At 39.0% G+C, this 22,589-nt stretch overlaps 1 protein-coding gene across 2 annotated transcripts in view; it reads right to left on the bottom strand.

Moving 5' to 3' along the window:
- LOC126856905 (protein O-mannosyl-transferase TMTC2-like) overlaps positions 1-22,589 on the bottom strand; it is a 261,764-nt gene that overhangs the window by 199,716 nt on the left and 39,459 nt on the right. For both annotated transcript variants that reach the window (XM_050605901.1, XM_050605902.1), the window contains exon 2: positions 2,729-2,838. In XM_050605901.1, the coding sequence (XP_050461858.1) occupies positions 2,729-2,796 (68 nt within the window). In that variant the 5' untranslated portion in view covers positions 2,797-2,838. The remainder of the gene's footprint in view (positions 1-2,728; positions 2,839-22,589) is intronic.

Genomic DNA, 22,589 nt, shown 5'->3' with positions numbered 1-22,589 from the left:
CAAACAGTGCGGTCTACATGCAATTCGTCAACGTGTCGCGATGATTATTTGACGACAATAAATTTATCGCGCAAAGAGTCAGTACAAGAACCGAGTTTATGATAAAAAAAAACATAAATACATGATTCAGTTTGTCAAATTTAATTATATTGCTTTTAAAATAACAAATATAAAAAGAAATGGTACAGACAGAGAAATGCATAATTATAATTTACATATAAATTTTGAAGAAAAATCGCAGAAAAAAATATTTTTAATTTTAAATAACAAAATATATATATATATATTTGACTCACACACATAATGGTATTTAAAATTAAATGAAACGATAAACGCGTGCAATGTCTGTCGCTTGAATTTTTGCTCGTGGAAATTAGCACTCAGGCCACGCAGCCAGAAAGTCGTTAATTCGTGGACACAGCGTACCGTGCTCCACGCATGGCGCAAGTTCGCTATTGTCTCCGAAAATACGTGATGGAATGAATTTGCAGAGAATTAAAATTTGAACGCGGCGGCCGACAGCGCGCGAGATGTTACGCGAGATAAGACGCGTTTACAATCAGATTATATTATAACGAAGGTGTAATGGCAATATCCTTGCACGCGCGCGATCTTTTGTACGCAGAGCGTCCTAGTTTCTTCCATCTATATGACGAAACCATTGAATCGGAATTTTTTTCCATTATAGATTGTAAAAAGTGATATCTAGCAAAACTTTCTCACTTAAGGGAAGATCGATTAATAAAAAAAAACTGCACTTCGATAACGAAAGAGCGCGGAGACCTGATATACCTAGCAATTTTATGAGGTTTTATAAACGAAGATGAATCGCGTTGCAATTGATAAGCTAACACTGTGACACGTGAGTCGCGCCGGTGCAAAGTTTTCATTTTTAACACAAATGTCGAAGCAACCGAAAACGCCAATCAAATCCGCGCGTTTGACGTTCTGCGTGAAGCTATTATATCCCTGTAACAATACCCCGGGCTATCCCCTTCGAACCAAATACATTTTAATTATCGAATTGGCCCGGCAAACGAAAAAGATTGGCTCGTAACTGGCGCGGAGGGCCCGCTGATTGTCGGGCTACATCCGACGTATTTTTGCCGTGAAAACGGTTGTGGCGAGTACGCTTCGTGACGCTCGTTCATTGAAACCGTTGTCCGAGACCGGAAATCTGTCTGACATCGGCCGGCGCTAAAAAAAATCTTCCTCGTTATCGCACGCAACCGTGATGCCATTCTTTTTATAATGCCAGTTATAATGAAAGCGTTTTCCAATATGCAGCGTTTCTTAAGCACATATCGGTATATTATAATATGTGTAATTTTCAAAGGATGATAAAAAAAAATTTTAATTTAAAATAGCAAATATTTATATTTATACTGTCTCAATATAAAATGCGCTGCCTGGAGAATTGATTTTCGTCGCTCTTTCAAACCTTCTGTTTTCTGCTTTAATTTAAATAACGATTATGCAAGAGGGACGAATACATCCATTGACCGCAACGGCATTTTCCGATTTTCGCGCTGCAGCTTTCGCGTTGCAGCTATCTCCGGAAACACTGTGCCGTTGCACTCAGACGCAAACAACGGAGGCGATGTTTCATGACACGCGACACTCGCGGGTTAACAATCGGTATCGGGAGCAGATTCTACGCGTTCGCCTGTCCACGCGTTTTTGTTATTGACGATGTGGCGAGCGTTTCGCAAGAATGATTTGTGGCAATTGCAAGCCCGCTGTTTTCGAGAGCCGTTCGCAGAGGGAATCGATAAGCAAACACGATTTAGCGACACGCTGGTTTCGAGGATGCGTGTTGCGAAACGAGCGTCCGTGTGGAATTCTCGAACGACGGTGCTTTTCAAATGGAACATATCCGGGGGTTTCCTAAATTGTGTCGACGAGTAGAATTCGTAGGGAGAATAAACGGAAAAGGTATTAAATTTTCTCTACCATTCTATTGTATCGTTCCACACGATCGATTATCGTTACCGGTTACTTTATACAGACTTACTATCTACTTAAAGTCATGTAGAAAAATTATTAAATTTATTTTTCTTTAATATTTGAAAAATAAAATTTTAATATAGATATTAAAGTAAAAAATGTATCAACAACAAAATTATTTTTCTTTTTATTTAAAAGTTAATTATTATTGCTATATATATAAAATTTGTGCATGTGTCAAAAATAAACATGATAAGTTTTACATGGGAGAAGTATAGAATATCATAAATTTATAGGGATTAAGATATTTTTTATCATTTTTTTCACTTTCAGATTATTTATGAGAGAATTTTGAATAAGTATATTTCAAAAAAAAATTTTAGAAATGTGCATTATTTTTCTTAATAATCAGCTTTTTAAATGAGTAACATGCGCAATCAGACATAAAGTGTCGCATCAACATACATAAAGACACCGGCAATTCCCGTTTCCGTAGCGATAATCCATCGCGATTTTCCGCACACTCATCGGCCAGGGTCATCGTCCGCGACATTCTTCGAACGAACACCTTCCATCGTTCTTCTGACGTTCGATCGTGATTCGACAACGGCGACGTCGACGTCGACGGTAGAAGGTTGAACGAACGAACGAACGAACGAACGAACGTACGTACGAACGAGCACTCGTAGTCGATGCAAATCGCCGTAAACGAGGCGACTGCGAAGCACTTTCACCTCACGTTTCCAATTTGCGTTCGCACGTTCCGTGCTCGCACGCTTACCTTGACAGATGGACGCATGGCACGACGATATGTCGATCGTATACTCGCAATGGTAGTAGGATGCACATGTATCTTTCGATACGATGACATAAAAGACTCGTTGTTAGAATCTAAACAGAGAAGAGAAAATAGAGAAATGTAAAATTATTATAATATATACATAATTTCTTTATTAAAATAATTTATATATATATGAATAAAGTCTAAAACTATCAAAAATAACATCTAGCTGTCAAAAAAATTTTTTTTTTTTTTACTTTATATTTCTACATCTTTCCTTTTTAAATGTTTGAAGAGAAGAATATACGTAGATAAATAAAAATATTTGTGTTAGGTATGCATAGGTATGGTCGTTTAACGTCGCTTCGCTACTATGTTCTGTGAGGACCAACAGGTAGCGTGCTTTGCAGACCGTGGTAGTTCGCGACCTTCGACGTTTCACGAGAAATTAGACGGCGCACGAGACCGCGAGGAATGGGTGCTCGTAACGTGGAAGTGACAACTTTCCGCGAGACGAGCGAAACTCCGGAGATAGTTGAGCAATTATTCGGTCGCCCTGAGGCAAGACGAATTTGTGCCCCCGGTGACGGGGAAGTATCGGACTGTCACTGCGAGAATTTGATGCAGTTCGACCATAGTTTCAAGCGGTTATAACACTGTGATAGCAGAATTTTTCAATGTACTTGCATATATAAAGAGAGGGTGAAAAAGAAAATTGAAAACTTTATTTTAACGCCTATGATTCAATGTTGACAACGGCAAAAATATTAATTAAGTAAAAACGATGTTATCGGAATTAAAGTGAAATGAAATAATTTAATTCCTGTTTTTTGCCTCTCGAATATCTCAATTACAATAAATTAATTTCCCTGATAAAATATACAATAACAATTTCCTTTATTAAAAAAATAGATACGTGCTCTATTTCGTCAATGCTGTCGAGAAATCTCGCCGAGAGGCTATTTGTAAAGTTCCTCTAAAATTGACATTCACCGATGGAAAATTCATCCGCAAGTGTCAAAACACACGACAGTTGAAGGCATGCGCTCACTCGTGCGTAGTCTTGTGGACGGCTGATACTCGATAGTTGAAAATTAATTCATGAGAGTCGCACTACATCGAGATCATACGTTTGACGTTTATAAGTACCGCCGATTTGATAAAAAGATATGATGAATCAAATGACTTATTACTTTTTCTTACGTTTCTTCAACGAATCAAATTAAAAATTTAAAAATTTATTTCTTCTCTTCTTCCTACAAATTATCAATATGTAATTGCGGAATTGAATTTATATTTCTCTTCTTCTTTTATACATTTTATATTTTTTATATTTTATATACTTACTTTTAATATTTTTAATATTTTTATATTTAATATTTTGGTTTAATTTTTCTAATTTTTATAATATACATAATTTAACTAAAAAAAGTGATTATTCGCTTTTTAATAATAATATAATGTAATAATTATTATATTATTTTACGTTGAATAAAAAAAATTATTGCGCAATATGTGCCATCTTTCTCACATGTTTTCATTAACATTAGGGAGGAAATATCTAGGCGCGATTTTCGCACCCAAAGCGAGAGAATAATGTGTCTCAAAATTAATTCAGTTATCGCCTGGCGCACCATGCATCGCGCCCAGTGGGCGATATTGTCCTCATTACGGTTAAAGGGTTAATTAATTTCCTGCTGAAATTTAATTAATCGAACGACCGAAATTTATTTGCCGCTTGCCGCGACCGCCAAACGCCGCTGTTATTGGATCGGTTGGTTAGTTCAGCGACCTAAACGCCTTATTAGATTTAGAGCGATGCCACACCCGAAGCTGCAGCCCCGCAAATGGCTTGCCCGCGGCGGTGTGAAAGGGCATGGACGATGTTTACAGCAATTAAAATATCGCGTCGCTTTATCGGGAAATTCACTTGATCGCAGGAATAATAAAAAGACAATGACAAAATATTCCGAAAAAAAACACTAAAATTTCGTTTCGTTAATCGTGCGGTTGAAAATATCGCGTAAGGACCATCAGCCTCTCCTTCCTCTATCTCGTTCGCAGCTTCCGCGACTTTACAACAGCTGGTCCAACGAAACTCCGACGAGAAAGTGGGGCTACCAGCCGGGAGAAGTTGTGGCCACGCTGCTGTAGATGGACGGGGAAAAGTGGCGAGAGAGGAAGAGAGAGAGAAGAGAAAAAGACAGATTGTAGCAAAGTAGAGCGGAATTGATCCTGTGTTGCAGGACTAAGTCCTTGCGAAACACCGTGAGCTTGATACGTGATTAGATACACTTTGGATAGTGCAATAATGCGCAGAGAATTGCGCGGATTAAAGCTGCAAGGTATACATTTAGAGAGAATATAAAGACAAAATATGATGGATTTTATAACATTCGCTTATTTTGTTTTTCGCTTATATATCGTACAACGAGCAACAAAATTATATACAAATGCTCTCCAAAAAAACGCATAGAAGCAAGCAATCTAAAAAAAATATACACACACACATATATATATATATATACACATGTACAAAATATATCTTTTCTCTACTTTCGAAGATTCTTGTCTTTTTTTCACTTTCGATAATTGACTCTACGTAACTCTCGCGAAAATCTTCAAAGCTATATCAATCGTTTCCTGAAAGTACTCGCATAATTCTGATGTCGTAATCCATTGCGCGTGTAAACTAGAACTCGAGTTGACCTTTGCGCCCCGCACGTTGTAATGGAATATCGCGGTTCAGCTCTTCTCATTAAGCAAGTTAACAAATTTCACGTATTCCCGCATCGTTGGCGAACAGTGTCAAGTATAGTTATATGAGATATACAAGTTTAATACACAAGAAAGTTCAGATTATATCAGACCACGAAATAAATCTGTTTTCTTTAGATATGTCATAGCATATTTCTCCTAAATTCGAAGAATAATAATTTGATATCTAATAAATTAAAAAAATTATCATAAGCAAGTTCTTTTTAATATCATTGTAGTATATAAAATCAATTAAGAGATAAAAATTATAGAGCGAAAAAAGATCATCATGTATGTGTTTAAAATGTAAGAAATACAAAAAGAAGAAGAAATAAAAATAAAAGTAAATTTTAAGAACCCGAATAAATAAAAATACGTTGATATTTTTTCCATTACGATACATCCATGCGTTTCATAAATGATTAAATTTAAACAAGCAAAATTACAGAATGAACAAAACTATGACACGATCTGCATCGAATCATATTCACAATTTCGATGAAGTAATTAATTAGCAAAACGGTGAAAATTGTAAATTACGGTTGCCGATAAGTAGCATATTATTAGGCGCTTGGAAATGCGGACCGCAAGAGGGTCTGACGAAAGGATGGCGACATTAACGAAGGTGGAGGAGAAAGCTGGCTGGAGAAAGCCTCATCGAGGGTGAAAGAGAAAGGAAGTGAGGGAGAGAAATACGAATGTAACGAAAAGAGAGAGACAAGAAACCAGAATACAAAGCGGGGAGAGAAAAGCCCGGGGCAACAGCACGACTTGTTGAGCACTATCTGTCGCCCTGTCTCCACCCTTCCACCCTCTCTCTCTCTCTCTTTCTCTTTCGTTGCCATCCGTAAAAACTCGTATCTTCCACTCTGACGTACTTGCAGCACGTCGTATCATCGTAGCAGCTCAGTCAACGAAGATGCTGTGATAAAATGCTGTGCTGCAGGACTGGAATAGTTGAGCGGCAAAAAGGGATAAGCGCGTTCATCCGTGCGCGAGATTCGGTCGGGAAGTGCGTTTCGTCTTTTTTTCTCCCAGCGTCATCGTCGGCTCCAGCAACCGCGTTATCGTTAACGGATTGAAGCGCATCACGGAGTTCGCGTGGAGCGTGTTATCGGACGACGCAAGATTTTGTTATCTCCGGTAACATGCGCGCGCGTGAGGGAGAATATAGATGAAGCAACGATCTACTACAAAATCAAACACCGATATAAAATGCGAGAGTGGTTTGATTATTATATCTCCATAATCGTGAAAAAAATATACTTTGTTTTTTCATCAATGTTAGTTGGCCACCGTAGATGGAAATATTTAAACGTTGGATATGGTTTTGTTTGCTAATAAAACGATGGAAATTTTTCATGGTATTTCTCAAAGGGATGATGAAAATGAAAATGTCAATATTGCTACGGGATTTGACAACAGTATTTGTATTGGTTAAAGGGCCGTTAAATAAACTCGCGTTTTTGTTCAAAAATATCATTAGATAAATTTACAGTTCAAAAATATTCACAGAGAACATTGGTTGGATTACATTTGCCAAATAGTCGAATTAAATTGGAAAAATTGATATGATGCGCGTCAGATACCAACAAAATATATTTTATATGTATTTGCATAATGTTTTGACTGTTTTGCAAGCTTAAAAAAATAAAAAATTCAACATGAATATTGTGAATCATGATTTATGCAGATCAAACAACTCATCGCATAAATGCTAAATAACAGAAAATCTCGGGAGAAAATACTAGCATACATATGTATATTTATTATATATTATTCTATCTTTCCATACTCATACTTTTTCATTTGTTATTGCACCATGTATTTTCGCCATTTCGGCAAAGCCCTCATTCTTTCGTGATAACGCTGATAACGGAGAAAACGGCACAATTTCCGTATGATTCGTCACAGCGTCTTAACGTCCCTTTCTATTATCCGCGGCTTTGTTTCTCATTCCTTTCTTGGACGAATGAGTGTTCCCGACACGATAGACCGGCCGGTGGAGATAATCCGAGTGAAATGTGCTCGCAGCTATTTTCAGTTCCAGTAACACTTTGATAACAGCTGCTCGGAATATGGATAAGGGGCAGAGCTGGTTGCTGCTCGCTGGCCTTAACTACTGACCGCCCTATTCTATCCTACCTTCTATCGTACAGCGTAATGTTACGCGAGGTAGAAACGGTTGTTACATGCTCAAGTATCATGGCTGTGTTTGTACATCGTACAACCTGCCACTTTGTGCAGCGCGTTTGAATGTCATTAGCGCGCCAAGTTCGCTACGAAAATAAGGGCAAAAATGCGAGAAGTCTTCTTATTATCGCGTTAAAGCTATAAAAAAGAATATTATATTTCCATGAGAAGATGCGGATTATTTTTACAACTTTTTATTACATTCTTTGTGTGTATCGGAATAAAAAATTTATATACACACATTATATAATTAATTAATTATTATATATATATATATGATAGGATTTTTTTTTAAATCAACTTGTTTACAAAAAGATTTAACGTTTTTCTAAAATCTTGAATCTTTGTAATACGGCATTTTAAATAAAGCTTCAAGTAAAGGCTTTTTGTAAAAAGGCTAATTTTATAAAGAGCCTACATATATATATTTCACTTAATAAATTTAATATAAATAAAGTTTAGTTTCTTATTAAGTTATAATATAACATTTTTTTTTTAAATTTCCTTTTAAAGAATTTCCTTGTAATAGGAAAAAGGAAAGTTATATACCAATCTCGATTGACACAAAATAAATAAAACAGCACAAATGTAACACAGTACATACTGGCGCATTGAAAAGACTGATTTTGTTCGAGGATCGGATGAACTGGATTTACCAATGTCGCTTCGTTTCGTACTACCGGCGGCTCTCTCACGTCGGGATGAACAATTTATAAACTATTCAGAGACAGCCGTGAGATAGCCGCGAGATAAAGCGCAACGCAGTGAGCCGCAACATCCGCGGTAATATATTATTGCTTAGACAGCGAGGATACCTTCCGCAACATGTCAGCCAGTTGATAGCTTACACAAGGCGAATGAATTGTCATGTTAAGAACTATCATCCATCTCGCGTCATCGCTAATCAAAAAGAAGAATGACTTTACGTTATAATTATACATGTTTGAAAGCGATTATTATCCGTATTAAAAAAATATATATATATATATATATATATGATTATGTAATAATTAATTTACCTTCATTAATTTGAAAAAAAAAAAAAATCAATAATATAATTATACAATCTTAAGTTATTCCAGAAATAAATACACAGTTTTAATTTGATTATCTCGCGGTAAATGCTTATGATTGATAAATTTATTTGAGATATAATGGAGAAAAGAAAAAGCCATTTCGTCATAATAGCGAAAATAAGGAGCAAGTTGAGCTAACAAAAGTATAAGGAAAGTCTATCCACGTACATAGATAGAAGATATATATACGAGGGCTCCTTTTACCCGCGCGGAGATTCGATATAGCCCGTGCACTAAAGTCGTTTCTTACGTGCAACGTGCGCCGATAATGGTCAACGTGTGCAGCTGTTTGGGGCGTGTGCGCTACACGCTACACGCTAACCTGGATAGAGTACCAGCCACTCGGGCTGACGGCACTTGAGGTCTCGTCGAGTTACCCGTGAGTGGTGGATGTCATTTCAATCCGCTATTCGATTACGCCCGGGGCTCGTCTTACCTTACCTATCTACTCGCCGCGAGATCTCGCGTTAACTAGTTGCTCTTCTCGCAACAAGATCCGCCGCGCCGACTTACACTTTACGCATGTGTCTCGTGTATACGTCGGCGAATGTAAGTTTCCACCCACGCGACGACTCGAATAGAATACGATAATACGGTTTCTTCAAAAGGGAGGAAACGGGGGTCGCGGCTTCGTACGTGATATTGATGCGAAGCGCCGTTGCGAGAATAATATAGAGATCTAAACCGAAAGGACTAATTTTATGTGAGAGGAAAAAGAAAATATTTCTACCGAATTCTCTAAATTAGAAATCATTTCTGTAAATGAAAATAAATTTTGCATTCACGTCGAGGAAATGTAACGGCGAACGGTTAACGCTCGTATTGTTAGTTCTTGACTTAGGAACAGTTTTGCTTCTGCATTCGTGAGCTTTCCTTTGTTTACCCTTCTTGTACGTATTTACTTAATGAGAGCGCGCATAAACAGCCGCAAAACGGCGTCTGTTGCGGCGAAAGATCTTAAGCAACCACCTGGGCGAGCCACGTCATCCAAAATTCTCTAATACCAAGCTTAATTAACGGATGTTTCCCTTTCCCGTCGAAGCCACGCCGCGTCCACGCGCGTAACTGACGTCAAGGATACCCTAAACCGCACATCCACTCGACTCCGCTCAATGCTCCTTCCTATCTGCCTTTCATCCCCTTCGCTTCTATTTCGCCCTCTCTTGTGTCTGTCCGTCCTATACCCGGCAAACCTCACCCAACGAGTATGTGTCAGAGGGACTATGGAGGAATCCTTCGACCAATTAGTGTCCATGCATACCGATCCAGGGATCGAGTGCCACCGTACAGAGCCACTCGGCTTAAATGAGCCTGTCGTGTTCCGGATAATACGAGGCGCAATATTCGTCCTGTCGCGATAGATCATACCGCACACGCGCGACTGCACCCTTAGACCGTGCATCGGACTCTTTATCATCTTTCACGATAGATCCGCCGTTACCGAGGTGATAAAAGAGGATATAGATATAGCGAGATAAGAGTAACCGCACGTGTCTCCTTTAAGAATTACGCCGTGTTTTACTTCGCGCGCTCGTTCACGTTCACGATATCCGAGCCGTCGCCCTCGTGTCGAATAGAAACGTTCCGACGACACGAGCTGGAAAATATATACGGCGATGGAAAATCCTTTGTACATTAATGCAACTTTATCCACGGTAACGGTGGCGAATATCGAGCCCGTTAATCGATACGAGGCAAAACCGCGGATTTACCGACACACGTCCGAACCCGTGCACGGCACGTCCTGCGAATCCATTAAAACTTGGCGGACTGTTTCTGAACGTTGCATCAAACGAAGGCATCATAGCACTCGCGCGATAGTTATTAGGATAGAATAATGTATGCCCGCTTGTATTCCACAAATTTTTTTTCCCGCAATGTAGCTCACTTTAATAGAGATGCACAATAATTATTATATTATTTATATAATTTTAATAAAAAGGAGAATATTTCCGGAAAGTAAATTCTTAAAATAATTCTCTTATATTTTATGAGGTAATGAATGATTTATAAAAAAGATATTAGTAATTTAGAGATTAATATGTTATACGTTTGTTTAAAAAATTTCCATATAGTTATATATATTTAAAATCATACACACACACACATACATATTTTTTTCGCTAAACACCTTTCTATTCTAATCTCATATTACAATCTCATATTCCTTCCACTTTTTTCTTTTCTGCGCATCTAAAAAAGAAAACGAGTGTCGTAACTGCATAGCTGCATCATAAAAGTCCGCGGAGTTCATCCGCGGAGATCGTATCAGCGGGGATTTAGTCGGCGATACGCTCCGCATCGCGCACGTATGTACGTACGTACACATCGGCCATCCGCGAGCATTCTTCGACCTTATGGCTTTCGGCCTAGATCCGGCCGGCCGCGTCCGGAAAGTCCGGAGGGAAGGAGTGCGCTTTAAGGTTCGGTCCGCGCGTTGCTTCATGACCGTGCACGTCGCTAGATCGAATCGCGAGCGACTACCACGTCTCCTGCCATCCCGGAACGCGATTCCCTGACCGTTTACGACTAACGTATCCGACGCACGTACGGCGTACGTGACGCGCGTATCCTCGCCGCCCCCTTACGTCCAGTACTGGCTTTAGGGGTGGAATCCAGAGGGTTCGTTTCAAAAGAGCGAAAAACAATAGTTGATATCATTAAAAAGATTTCATTTAATAGATTTTTAATTAGATTTTTAATAGATATATAATCACAATAAGAGACAGACAGAAAGAGAGAATTATATCTTTTTTTTAGTTTTTTAGTTTTTCTTTTTTTTTTACAGACATACAGAAATAAGCACAGCTAATATTGATAAACATAAATATTTAAATTTGTGAAATTGGAACTTAATTTTTCAAGAAACTCTGATGAGAGACTAGAAAGCGTTAATTATGTTAATATATATTTTTTTCCGCACCCTTGTTACTATGTACTCGTTCCGGGTGCTGATATATCTAAAGCCGGGGGTGATTTCGTCCCCTGGGTTCTCCGAGACGACTACAACATACACGAGTCATTTGCTACGTTCGGCGAGATACGAGATTCCGAGAGGGAAGGAAAGAAAGAGGAGAGAAAGGCAGGGAAAGAGAGCGCGACATCCCGGCCAGCCGGTGCGTGAAAAATCACGCTCTTTTATAGGGGGGATACGCAGATTCCTCCCGGATGTTTCGTCATTCGACTGCGAGATGGTACGGGGCGGCATATGGTTCGGGGGAAATCAAGTATAGCGTCGTCGTGGCACTCGCGTATCGATACTCTCCCGTATAATAATGGCATCCTAAATTTAATCTTAATCCAAAAAATATCTCAAAAGCACTACCTTTAATTTTGAAGTAAATTATCAAATACTGAATCCAACAAGATAACGTTCCGTTAAATTCTTATCGAGAAAAAATCGACTAACAAGATTACTCTTGTGATTGTATAAATGATAGCAAGATAAGTATACGATACATATCGCGTGCTATTCTGAAGTTATTTCGGTCAGAAATTTAGATACATGCTCGATATTAATCTCTTTAATAGAAGATATGACCTTTAGATAAATATAAAAATATAATCGTTAAATATTTTAAAATGTTATATATTTAAACATGAGATTTAACTAAGAGAAACTTTATTTCGATGCAGGCAATTCGAGAAAGTTTACGAAACGTTTATATATATATATATATATATATATATATATACCGAGTTCTGAATAATGTTTCTTCCGAAAGGAGAGTTTAAATAACTGATACGGCACGATGTGAGGCTGTAATTTTGATCGAATAACACGTGAACAACGACTGCATAATTTAAAGGTTATCTGGTCTTGAAGCTTGGAGCCCGGAGCTTGGAGCTAATTCAATTTTGCGCTGTTGTAGACGTAACTTTTCGGCGTGCATTAAAACCTACCCCGGGGCAACAATTTTCCTGTTGAATTCCTCCGCTATCGATGCGGCGAAAGACAGCGTACGTGCATATCGGAATTAACTAATAAATATCGGCACGATATGCATTTATAAAACTTTGATAATTTCTGATGTTAGAGACACGATCGATCATACTGCTAAATTATATAAAAGATTTCCAGACAGTTTACTCGAAATATCGAATAATAAGGTTATTGCCTTTTTATTCTCTATCTATATTTCGTTCTTATAGGATTCAACTATATTATCTTATATTGCCTTATATTACGCGGCGGCGCAAAATTGTATGGTGTGTGAACGTAAATTATTTCAAATTTAAGATAAAATAGACGCTGTGGATATTCCGCAATTTATGATCATAATTATAGCGGCAAATTCTCTGATTATTACGAAATTAATGCATAGCTAAAATTAAGCTCGCGAATTCTAAAACGTTTTACAATTTTCGTAAAAAATTATCCGAGTAACATTTATATTTATATTTAATTATACATATTTTTCGTGTATTAAATCATAAATTTCCATTAAACATTTTACATTGTTTGTAAGCAATGTCTTCTCATGTATTCTAAACTAGTATATTATGTATTTGGAGATCAAGATCTATCTCTTTAAATTTAAAAGTTCTCAAAGTTTCTCTGTGCAGTTTTCTACGAAGTTTATGACAGGTGGGAAGCCACTGAGAATCATCTTCGCGCGACGTAACATGACACCGACTTCGTTACAGCGATAATTCCCAGGAGGGTATCGGTACCGAAGGCGCGACGTCGACACGAGAAAAGGGGAAAGATGGGACGGATTCTCTCTCTCTCTCTCTCGTCGAGAAAATTACTCTCTGAACTAATATACCGCGACAGTTCTTAAACACACACACACGCACACATGCCGATGACTGAGCGAGAGGCAACCGTTAATAATTCTAATCGTATCCCCACGTAGTGGCTCTATAATTGCTCCATTATAGGGCGGCGGCAGTTTCGGGGAGGAGGCGGTAATTGGCCACGACGATATCCCGAGTACACGGACTTTTGGCATGCGGTGAAGCATGGCATCGCCGTGCAATCCGCCGTGAGTCTCCATGTGTTCTCGAGGTCGGAGAAGCGGCGGCGGCGGCGGCACAGACTCGATTCTCGTGCAGTTTCCGGAGCAGTTCTCCCTCATCGAGAGTCGAGAGCGAGATAAGCGAAGCATCTATACATCATTCGACGGATCGGGTTAAAGCGAATTCGATGACGGCAGCGATGGCGACAGTGGTGACGACAGCGGCGGCGATGCATCCTTCGCGAGGGTGTTTCGTATTAACGACGCGTACCCGACCAAGAGCGATAGGGTGTAAGTTGTGAAATATTAAAATAGGATTTTTCGATCTATAAAAGGGACAATGACAAGGGAGGTGCTGGGGGTTGAGTCGTCACCCTCTTTGCACGAAAAGACGATGTCAATGGCAACAATGACTGTGTCGTCGGCACGTACGTGGAAAATGGGAATGTAATGCGAATCGGATGAACTCTATAGAAACTCGCCGACCGCGATGTGATCGAGCTTCTTTCATGACATAAATGTATCAACAGTTCAATTTCGTAACGTTCTTTGTTTCACAATTTTATTGTTCAACTTTAACAAATATTTTTCTTATCTTTTTATCAAAATTATTTTATTCACAAAATGAAAAAAAAAAAATTGTGACATTCTTTTTATTTTAAATACTATTCTTTTGGAATTTTAAAACACTTATAAAACAATAAATATAAAATTGGAATCCGCGACGTACGCAATAAAATTAATATGATAGCGAGGAAAATAGAGGAAAGAGCGTTAGGGAAAATAGAAGGACAGAAGAGTATATAGGAAAGGGTTGTGAGCAAACAATTAATATAATGAATGCATTGTCATCCACGTTGACGTCCACGAATACACAAATATACGGCGCGCGGTCGAGTAATTAATTTCCGATGACGATCGGTTCTCGGTTGACACACCTTTGACTGCGTGACGCACGTCCTGAGCAAATTACATGCGTTCGACTGTTACAAAGAACGTCGACATTTGGGGCCGGTATAATTAATGCTGACACATTGCTGTGCAGCAAATACTGTGAAGCAATACGTTACGTACTCAGAAACGACTATCGTTTGGAAGTTCGTACGTAATAAAATAAATATACGATATATCGTGTGAATCGATTTAACTCGACACGCCAATATCTCCATGATTAATCGATGTTTTTGCATTATTTGCATCAAGTGTTGTAATTTGATTTCGAGATACCGATTAAACCACCAATATTAATTTAATGTCATTCGGTGTCAAAGAAAATCCTTAAAAAAAAAAAAAAAGAAGAAATACATTTTAAGTATCTAAATAATTTTTACCAGTAAATAACTTTATAGCTACGAGATATGATCTGAAAATCTCTCTAAATTACTAAATAGTTGACGGTTGATTTATAATGTATAGACTCGTCCAATAATTTAGAGAACTTGGCTCTGCGATAAATCTTTTGTTTGTTCCGCTGCGAGATCCGCGCGCGGAATATAAATCTATCTATTCACATCTCCCTCTCCCTCAAAATAGCGATCGATATTTTTCACGCCATTATCGCGCTACGCTCACGCTTATCAGCGCTACGCATCGTCGCGTCATAGACGAAGCGTCCTATCGGGCCGACGGTCGTTCGCCAGCAGGTCGTATCAGACCGATCATCGGAATTGCCAGCTCGCGTAATTTGCGTAATTGCGGTTCGCGGCCACAGCGAGCGGCACGACGAATAATTCACCCGCGAATGGGTCAAGTTTTATCCCAGCCGGATCCTCCCGGCCATATCCTTCGTCACCCCGCGTCGCTCTCGATAATAAACCAAACTCGGATTAATGTATCGTCCAACGCGATTACAGGGTTTCTCGCTCTGGAGAAAATACGACATTGAACATTAATATAAAGTACATTTAGTATCTATAAATTGGCGTAATTTTAAATAGCAAGTAACGTAAGCTAAAAAGTAAAAAGTAAATATTTATTTTTGATTGCTTCATTAATAAATATTGTTGTATAATCTCTAATTGACTACGCTCTTTAATTTATAAATATTTTTTACTTTGACTTATTATTATAAAATTTATAATAAAGTTGCTCCTGATTTTCATCCAACTTTCATATAAGCGCAATCTATATATATAAAAATTCTCTTCAGTTGTTTCTATTCTCGTATCATTCACACGTCATTGATAAAACTTGAGAAAATTGGAAATTTAGTGGTCCTAATTCAGATCCAGATTCATTTAGAATTCAGGCTTTAAAAATTTATGGTCAGTCACATATCAAGAGAAGAGCGATTAGCATCTTGAATTTTATTTGGCGTTTTCAAATAAGCTTACTGAGAATATAGTGGCTGTTTTTAGACAGAATGGAGGACTACGTTTTGAGATAAACCACTTTCAAGCCTTAAATCTGGCCCCTGCACTAAACCCAGCCGCGCGTCGTAACTCGTCGGTTGGCGCGGTTCTCTCGCGCTTGATTCGTGCCGGCGCGGCACGAGAGTAAAACGCAAAGTTATTCCGCCGCCTTGCCAAATAGGCGATCTAAATGCGCTCAACCGACCAGAAGAGGTAATACGTTACCGGTTATTGCCGGCGGCAGCATCTTGCCGAGAGCAACCCTCTCTCGAAATCGCCCGGACGGTTGGTGCCACGGGATCGGGACAAGGAGGGATAAGGAGAGTAAAGGGGACGGTAATGCACGCAGTCAGTCGCGATATCCTCGATATCGCCTCGATTTTGCGGTCAGGATACGCGTGTGCGAAATTAACCGTGCGACTTTCAACGGCACGATCAGCTAGGGGAGACTGGGCGGAATGGAAAATCTTTCGGCCGAGAGCGATCGTGCCGCTCCCTCTCCGTCCATAAATCGTCCGGAGGTCGCGAATTGGCACCGATCTTGGAATTGTTAACCTTCCTTCCCTCCCCCTCTCGGCATTAAATCCGCACGACCGATGAACATCGAACGTATAACGGCGCTTTCCGATCGAAGGTAGAGCGGGGAATGTGCACATTTGAATGCCGATGGAATCCGATCTTCATTTTATTCTCCCTGATGCTTTTGCGGCCGTATTTTCTGAGAGATTATATCGTTTATATATGGCAATATATATTATTTGCAGTACAAGAGTCATTTTATGCAATATTATCAACGACATTATTAAAGACTGAATATTTATAGAAGATATTCAGCAAACTTAAGATACACAAATCAATATATAAATTTAGAATTAATTAGTTGCAGTAAGTACTGAAGCTATACGCCATCGTATTTTGGTATTATTGTCGGGCATCGCATTGCCATTGAAGTACGACGCTTTGAAAATGAGATTTCGATATCGGCTTTGTTCGGCTCGAATTCGCATGCTCTTCCATCATGTCAGCGCGAATCGTCTCGAATTGAAGCGACGAAGAGTCATCGATTTTTTTTTCTCGCGTCCCGCTTCCACGATAGCGCGATGCGAAGTTCAACTTGTCGATACGAGAAGTTTGCCGATCGTCGACGGAAGTCAAAAAGCGTCGCGTTGAAACTCGAACGGGATCGAAGCATTTTCCGAACTTTCTGACAAAAACGATTAAGCGTTGTAAACAACTGGTCGATGGTGGCGAGAGAGCCGCGACGATGCATCGCGACGCGATGCACCGCGATGATATTTCTCCGCGCGTGCGGTTTGCTATTTGTCAGGAGATGGATGTTAATAGATACCACGGCCCCGACGAGAAATATCGAAACTTGGTAGAAAACTTACGAAGGCGGCCGTAAATTCTCAAATAACCGGAAGAGAACTACGCCGCGAACTTGCGCCCGGCGTGTCCCGCCCGCCGCCCCCACATCTCTAGAATGTCAACGCGCGGAAGATTCCGACCGTTTTCCAGCGATACCGGCTCGAGGAGTCGGACAGGAGAGGACGTTGTTGCGTAACTATTAATAAAAACTTCGCTATTGCGCGATATAAACTTTACGTTGCACGACGAAGGAGAACGTTTATCTTCTTCCGTTGTTTGCTGTCAGTAAGTTAAATGAATCGACCCGCTTAAGAAAACGAAAAATGTCAGAGAAAATAATTGAAGATTGTTGTAATGATCAATAACGCGTAAAAGGCATTAAAAATATATTCTACGAAATATCGATTATGCGAATAAAATATAAATAATAATAAATAAATAAGATATAAATAAAATACTAATTTTTAGAAGACCTTTTCAACATCTTTTTTAATAAAATCACAAATTTAACGAAATAAATTTAGAAAATAATACCGTTACATCGCGATACACTTGCAAAATATTTAAAATATTTTTCATGATCCAGTCACGTCGCCAGTAACACAGTTTTAATGGCGCATTGTGTGCCTGAGATCAGCTACAATTTCTATCGGTCGAACACATCTGTCGCTTGTAAGGCAAGTATATGTGTATCGATGTATATAGTTTCGTTGTACAATGGAAGGGCTACGGCATATACGTAGCACAGCACTACAAAAACGTACAACGTACAACGTGCTATCGACGGCGAGGGTGAATTGCATCGCGGCAATGACAAAGACAGCAATAGGGCGTTTAATTAATTTTCTCGCAAAGTGCTCCCACCGCCAAATCGAGTGGTCGAAAGTGCATTTGAGTCTTCAGCGCCTCGCAATTTGAGATTTCGACCATCTGCGATTTCGCTCGATCGTGTGAAAGATGTTCTGATGTTGAAAAAAATAAAAAAAAATAAAAAAAAAAACATGCATAGTTTTGATAAAGAGATATTATTGATAAATTCTGGAAAAATAGAGAAAATATATATAGAGAAAAATATTTCAATTTAATAAATATTTACCAAGATTGAACAACGAGGAAAAATATTACGAAAAAACAGCTTTCAGCTTATAAACGATGCATGCATTTAAAACTCAAGCCGATTAAGGCATCCTCGATTCAAACAGGGCCAAAAGAGAGCCGCGTTCGAGTTTGCGTTTCGGGAATTTTCAGCAACGCTTGACGATCAAACATATATTCATTGGATACCATTAGCAAAAAGAGAATATTAAAACAAACTTTCAAATATGCAATAAAATTTGCACGATTTCTTCATAAATCTTTCACGAATCGTTCAGATTCACATATCTCTAAATCAGTAATGTGTATTCAACCAAATAACTTTCCGATTGAATAAAAAATGCAACTTTTTTTGTATAAATAAATGCACTGCATAAGCTTCATCGTGCTAAAGTAAAGAGAAATTTACGGCAATGAAAAATATTTATTTTTCTCACACATCTGAATTCCCATATGTTAGTGTGTTTGTCGCATGTTTCGATATAATTAATAATTAATACTGATTATAAAGTCATAATAAAGCCTCATGGAATCCACAAGTCTTAATAATGTGCCAGAATCTTAGTTGATATTTTAACCCAACAGAAAGAGAGAGAGAGAGAGAAAGAGAAAGAGAACTTTTGTAGTAACTTTCCATCAAATCACCGCGAAAGATGTCCGTATCTAAAGCCCTAAATTATATAATCGTCGAACACAATACTCCCGCTGCATTTTGCGGGCAATTCTCGGCGACAATTCCCGACGAAATTCGGTCAGGAGAGTCAAGACTTCAGTTTCATCCAAGCGCGCGGGAGGAGGGGGAGGGAGGGAGGGGGGGGAGAGGACGGGGTTGGGACCCGCAGGAAAATCATGCGGCATAGAGTGAAAGAGCGAAGGCGAGCGGACATCGATCGTCGTTTCTCGGCAGGGCCGTCTTCGTCGGCGGGCGCGAGGCGTGCAGCCGCGAGCTCGTATTCATAGTCATATTTCAAAACTCTAGTAACCCTCTTCTGCCTCCCCTCCCCCTTCCTCCCACGGTCCCCATTGTGCAGCTGAATACGCTATGCAGAATGCGTCGTCTGGCGTATAACGTTGCGGCGCCGCGACCGCCTCCTGAATTAGTAATGATACGCTGACAGCGGCCGCACGCACTCTCTCTCTCTCTCTCTCTCTCTCTCTCTCTCTCTCTCTCTCTCTTTCTCTCTCGGTGACGCGCCGCACGGATGCCTATCGCGAGAAACGCAATTTGCTCCAGATATTAATTCAGGTAATGGATTGTTCGTTAACGCACGTGAGCGGCCAACTGTCCCTTTCTCTGTCTCTCTTTCTCTCTTTCTACGCGGACATATAATCATGTATGTGTATCTCGTAAAAAATCCATTTGTTTAAGCTTCATAATGCACGAGGAAATCCACATTCATTTATATACATGTACATATTATTGATGTAGATATAATAAATAGTGCAGTTGTACAGCCATTTGCTGTGAACTGCTTTACAGTTGTCCCCGTTAATTTTTAATTATTACTTTGAAGCAATAAGCAGTATATTCTAATTAAGAGAGTATACGGCACACGCTTTATAAATTATATGGTTTAACGATAATGATAATTTTACGTGTGCGTAATGGATATTTTAATAAAGATATTTGTTATTAGTCGTCATTTTCTCTCGCTAATCGCGTATCAATTGAAAATTCATCTTGATTATCTGATCGATTTATGGAAATTACAATTTTCCACCTGGCCGACATTATCACTTATTGATTATACACATCCGCTCTGCGCGATCTTCGTTATCCTAATAAGCGCATATTCTCCCAACACACACGCAGGAAAAATTTTTCACTCATCAGCCGCCAGCTATACCGAACAAAAGAGAATTCTCGGAGAATTCTCGGAGAATAAGCGCAGCGAACAGAATAGAGCTAACGGGAAGTCGGCCTTACATAATTAAATCCGATGGGCCGAAATCGTGTGCGAAACTTCAAGTGGTTACACGTACGTGTATACCTTCTGCCGCGAATGTAACCGAGGAGAGCAAAGTGAGATAGAGAGGAAGAATAGCGGGGGAGAGAAAGAGGAAGCGGAGAGGATATACAGCGGTGCTAACGAGGCTCCGAGGATCGAATCAAGACCGAATCTCCGCCGCTGATTGACCAGGGCGGAACCCGAAGCGGTAGATGGCTAATTAGCTACCCGGATCTCCGTACGTGACCCGACAACGGGATCCCGAGACGCGGCGATTATAGTTGCCCTGAGCGTCTTAATTTCGATCCAACGCCCAGCGCGGAAAGAAGGTGGGAGGAAGGCATTATATCCGACGACGGGAACGCCGGACAAATTTCTCTTTGAATGCGCCGGTTTCCCACTTCTGCGTTTTCTAATGAACATCCGCGCTTAGAAATTCAGTGCCGCCCGGTGGCTGCCCGAAATGATAATTAGACTAAAACTTGGCGACGGCAATTAGCGCGTCTCCGCGACTTATGTAGATGAATATACGGTATACCGGAAGCATTGAACTTAGATTTAACTAGATTTTAATGACAGAGATTCAAAATCTCTAGCATTTTCCACTAATATAATTATTTTAACTAACATAAAAATAAGTAATTTTTTTTAATTATGACCATTCCCGAAATTGAACAGCATTTCATAATTTATTTACATTCGGTCTATATAACTTTTATTACTATAAAAGTTCAGTTGGAACTTTGCTTATCATAAAGTTTAATGTTGAAGCTTATTCGATTGCAACAAATGTAATGACTAAAAATACTAAAAAATATATATTCTCTAGGGAAAAATTGTCTTCAAATATGAAAGAATTTATTATAATATTAAAGTTAAGAGATCACGAATATATGAACAGATGTAGCTGCAAGGAATATTTATTATCTCTTGGGAGATACAATCTCATAAGAAGAATAAGAGAAAAAAATATGAAATAAATAATCAAAATATGAAAATTAAAACCAAATAATTCACGTAAAAATTACATTCCAGAGATTGATCGACAAACTATATTAGAAAACGGATACATAGCATAATAAAGCTTGAATGGTATGCATGTAAAAATAATTACCGTCAAGATAATGTTAGCACACATCGCTGGATTCTATCGTATAGTGGTTTTTTAATGTATTAATTCTATATGGAAGAGAGAGAGAGAGAGAGAGAGAGAGAGAGAGTAAAATGTAATTTATAGAAAGGAATTTATATCAAGTAACCGGCGGAATTATGTTATATATTAATAATGTTTGACGTTATATACAGAAACGTGATTTAAACGTCAGTTTTATACGTTGAAATCGACTTTAAATTGATTAAACAGACTATCGACGAAAGGAATGATAACTTTTCCTCTTGCGCAGCTCCTTTAATGATCTCAAAAGATTTAATATTATACACGAGCGTCGTCGCATTTTTATTACGAGTTACTGAGAATCGCTTTATTACAGTTCCAGACATATAGCGCAAACGCCATTATTAATTATCCGAGAACAGTCTTTCGCGATGGCACTAATTGCTGCAAGAGATTAACAAACTATGATCAATATAATAATGTTACCGCGGACATCCGCAGCACCGGAACATCTGATGTCGGTAACCTGATCGGTGCCGTCGCTCCGACCTGGGTCATCCGTCATTCATTCGAGACCCGTGCGACACGTGCCAAATAATTACGCTAATTGAAATGCGAATACATACTAGCATAATCGTCCGCGGTAATTAGTAGAGTAATTTTATGGTATTATCTCATTTATGATCGCGCAAGGTAATCGCGCGAGCGCGTACGCGTAATGTAAAACGTGCTATCAAGGCCGCGGCGCATTAAACATTCTTTGTTTAATCCCAAGTCGACGGCTAATTACAGGCAGCCTTACCGATTAAATTACAGGGCGCTTATCGCGCAGACTCCCATTTCCCGGTTCCGAAACAGAATGCCGCTAATCTTTCTGCGCGATTAGAAAGCTTTAAGCACAAGGATAGAATCAATCAGAGTAATCGTACAATGGTCGATTAAGAATAAGGTCGAAATAATTTTTCAGCAAAAAAAAATTTAAAATTAAAAAAATGTT

This window comes from Cataglyphis hispanica, chromosome 20 (assembly GCF_021464435.1).
Source record: "Cataglyphis hispanica isolate Lineage 1 chromosome 20, ULB_Chis1_1.0, whole genome shotgun sequence".
NCBI classification, from domain to species: domain Eukaryota; kingdom Metazoa; phylum Arthropoda; class Insecta; order Hymenoptera; family Formicidae; genus Cataglyphis; species Cataglyphis hispanica.
The sequence above is the reverse complement of the archived record's forward strand: the minus strand, read 5'-3'. Positions and strand labels throughout refer to the sequence as shown.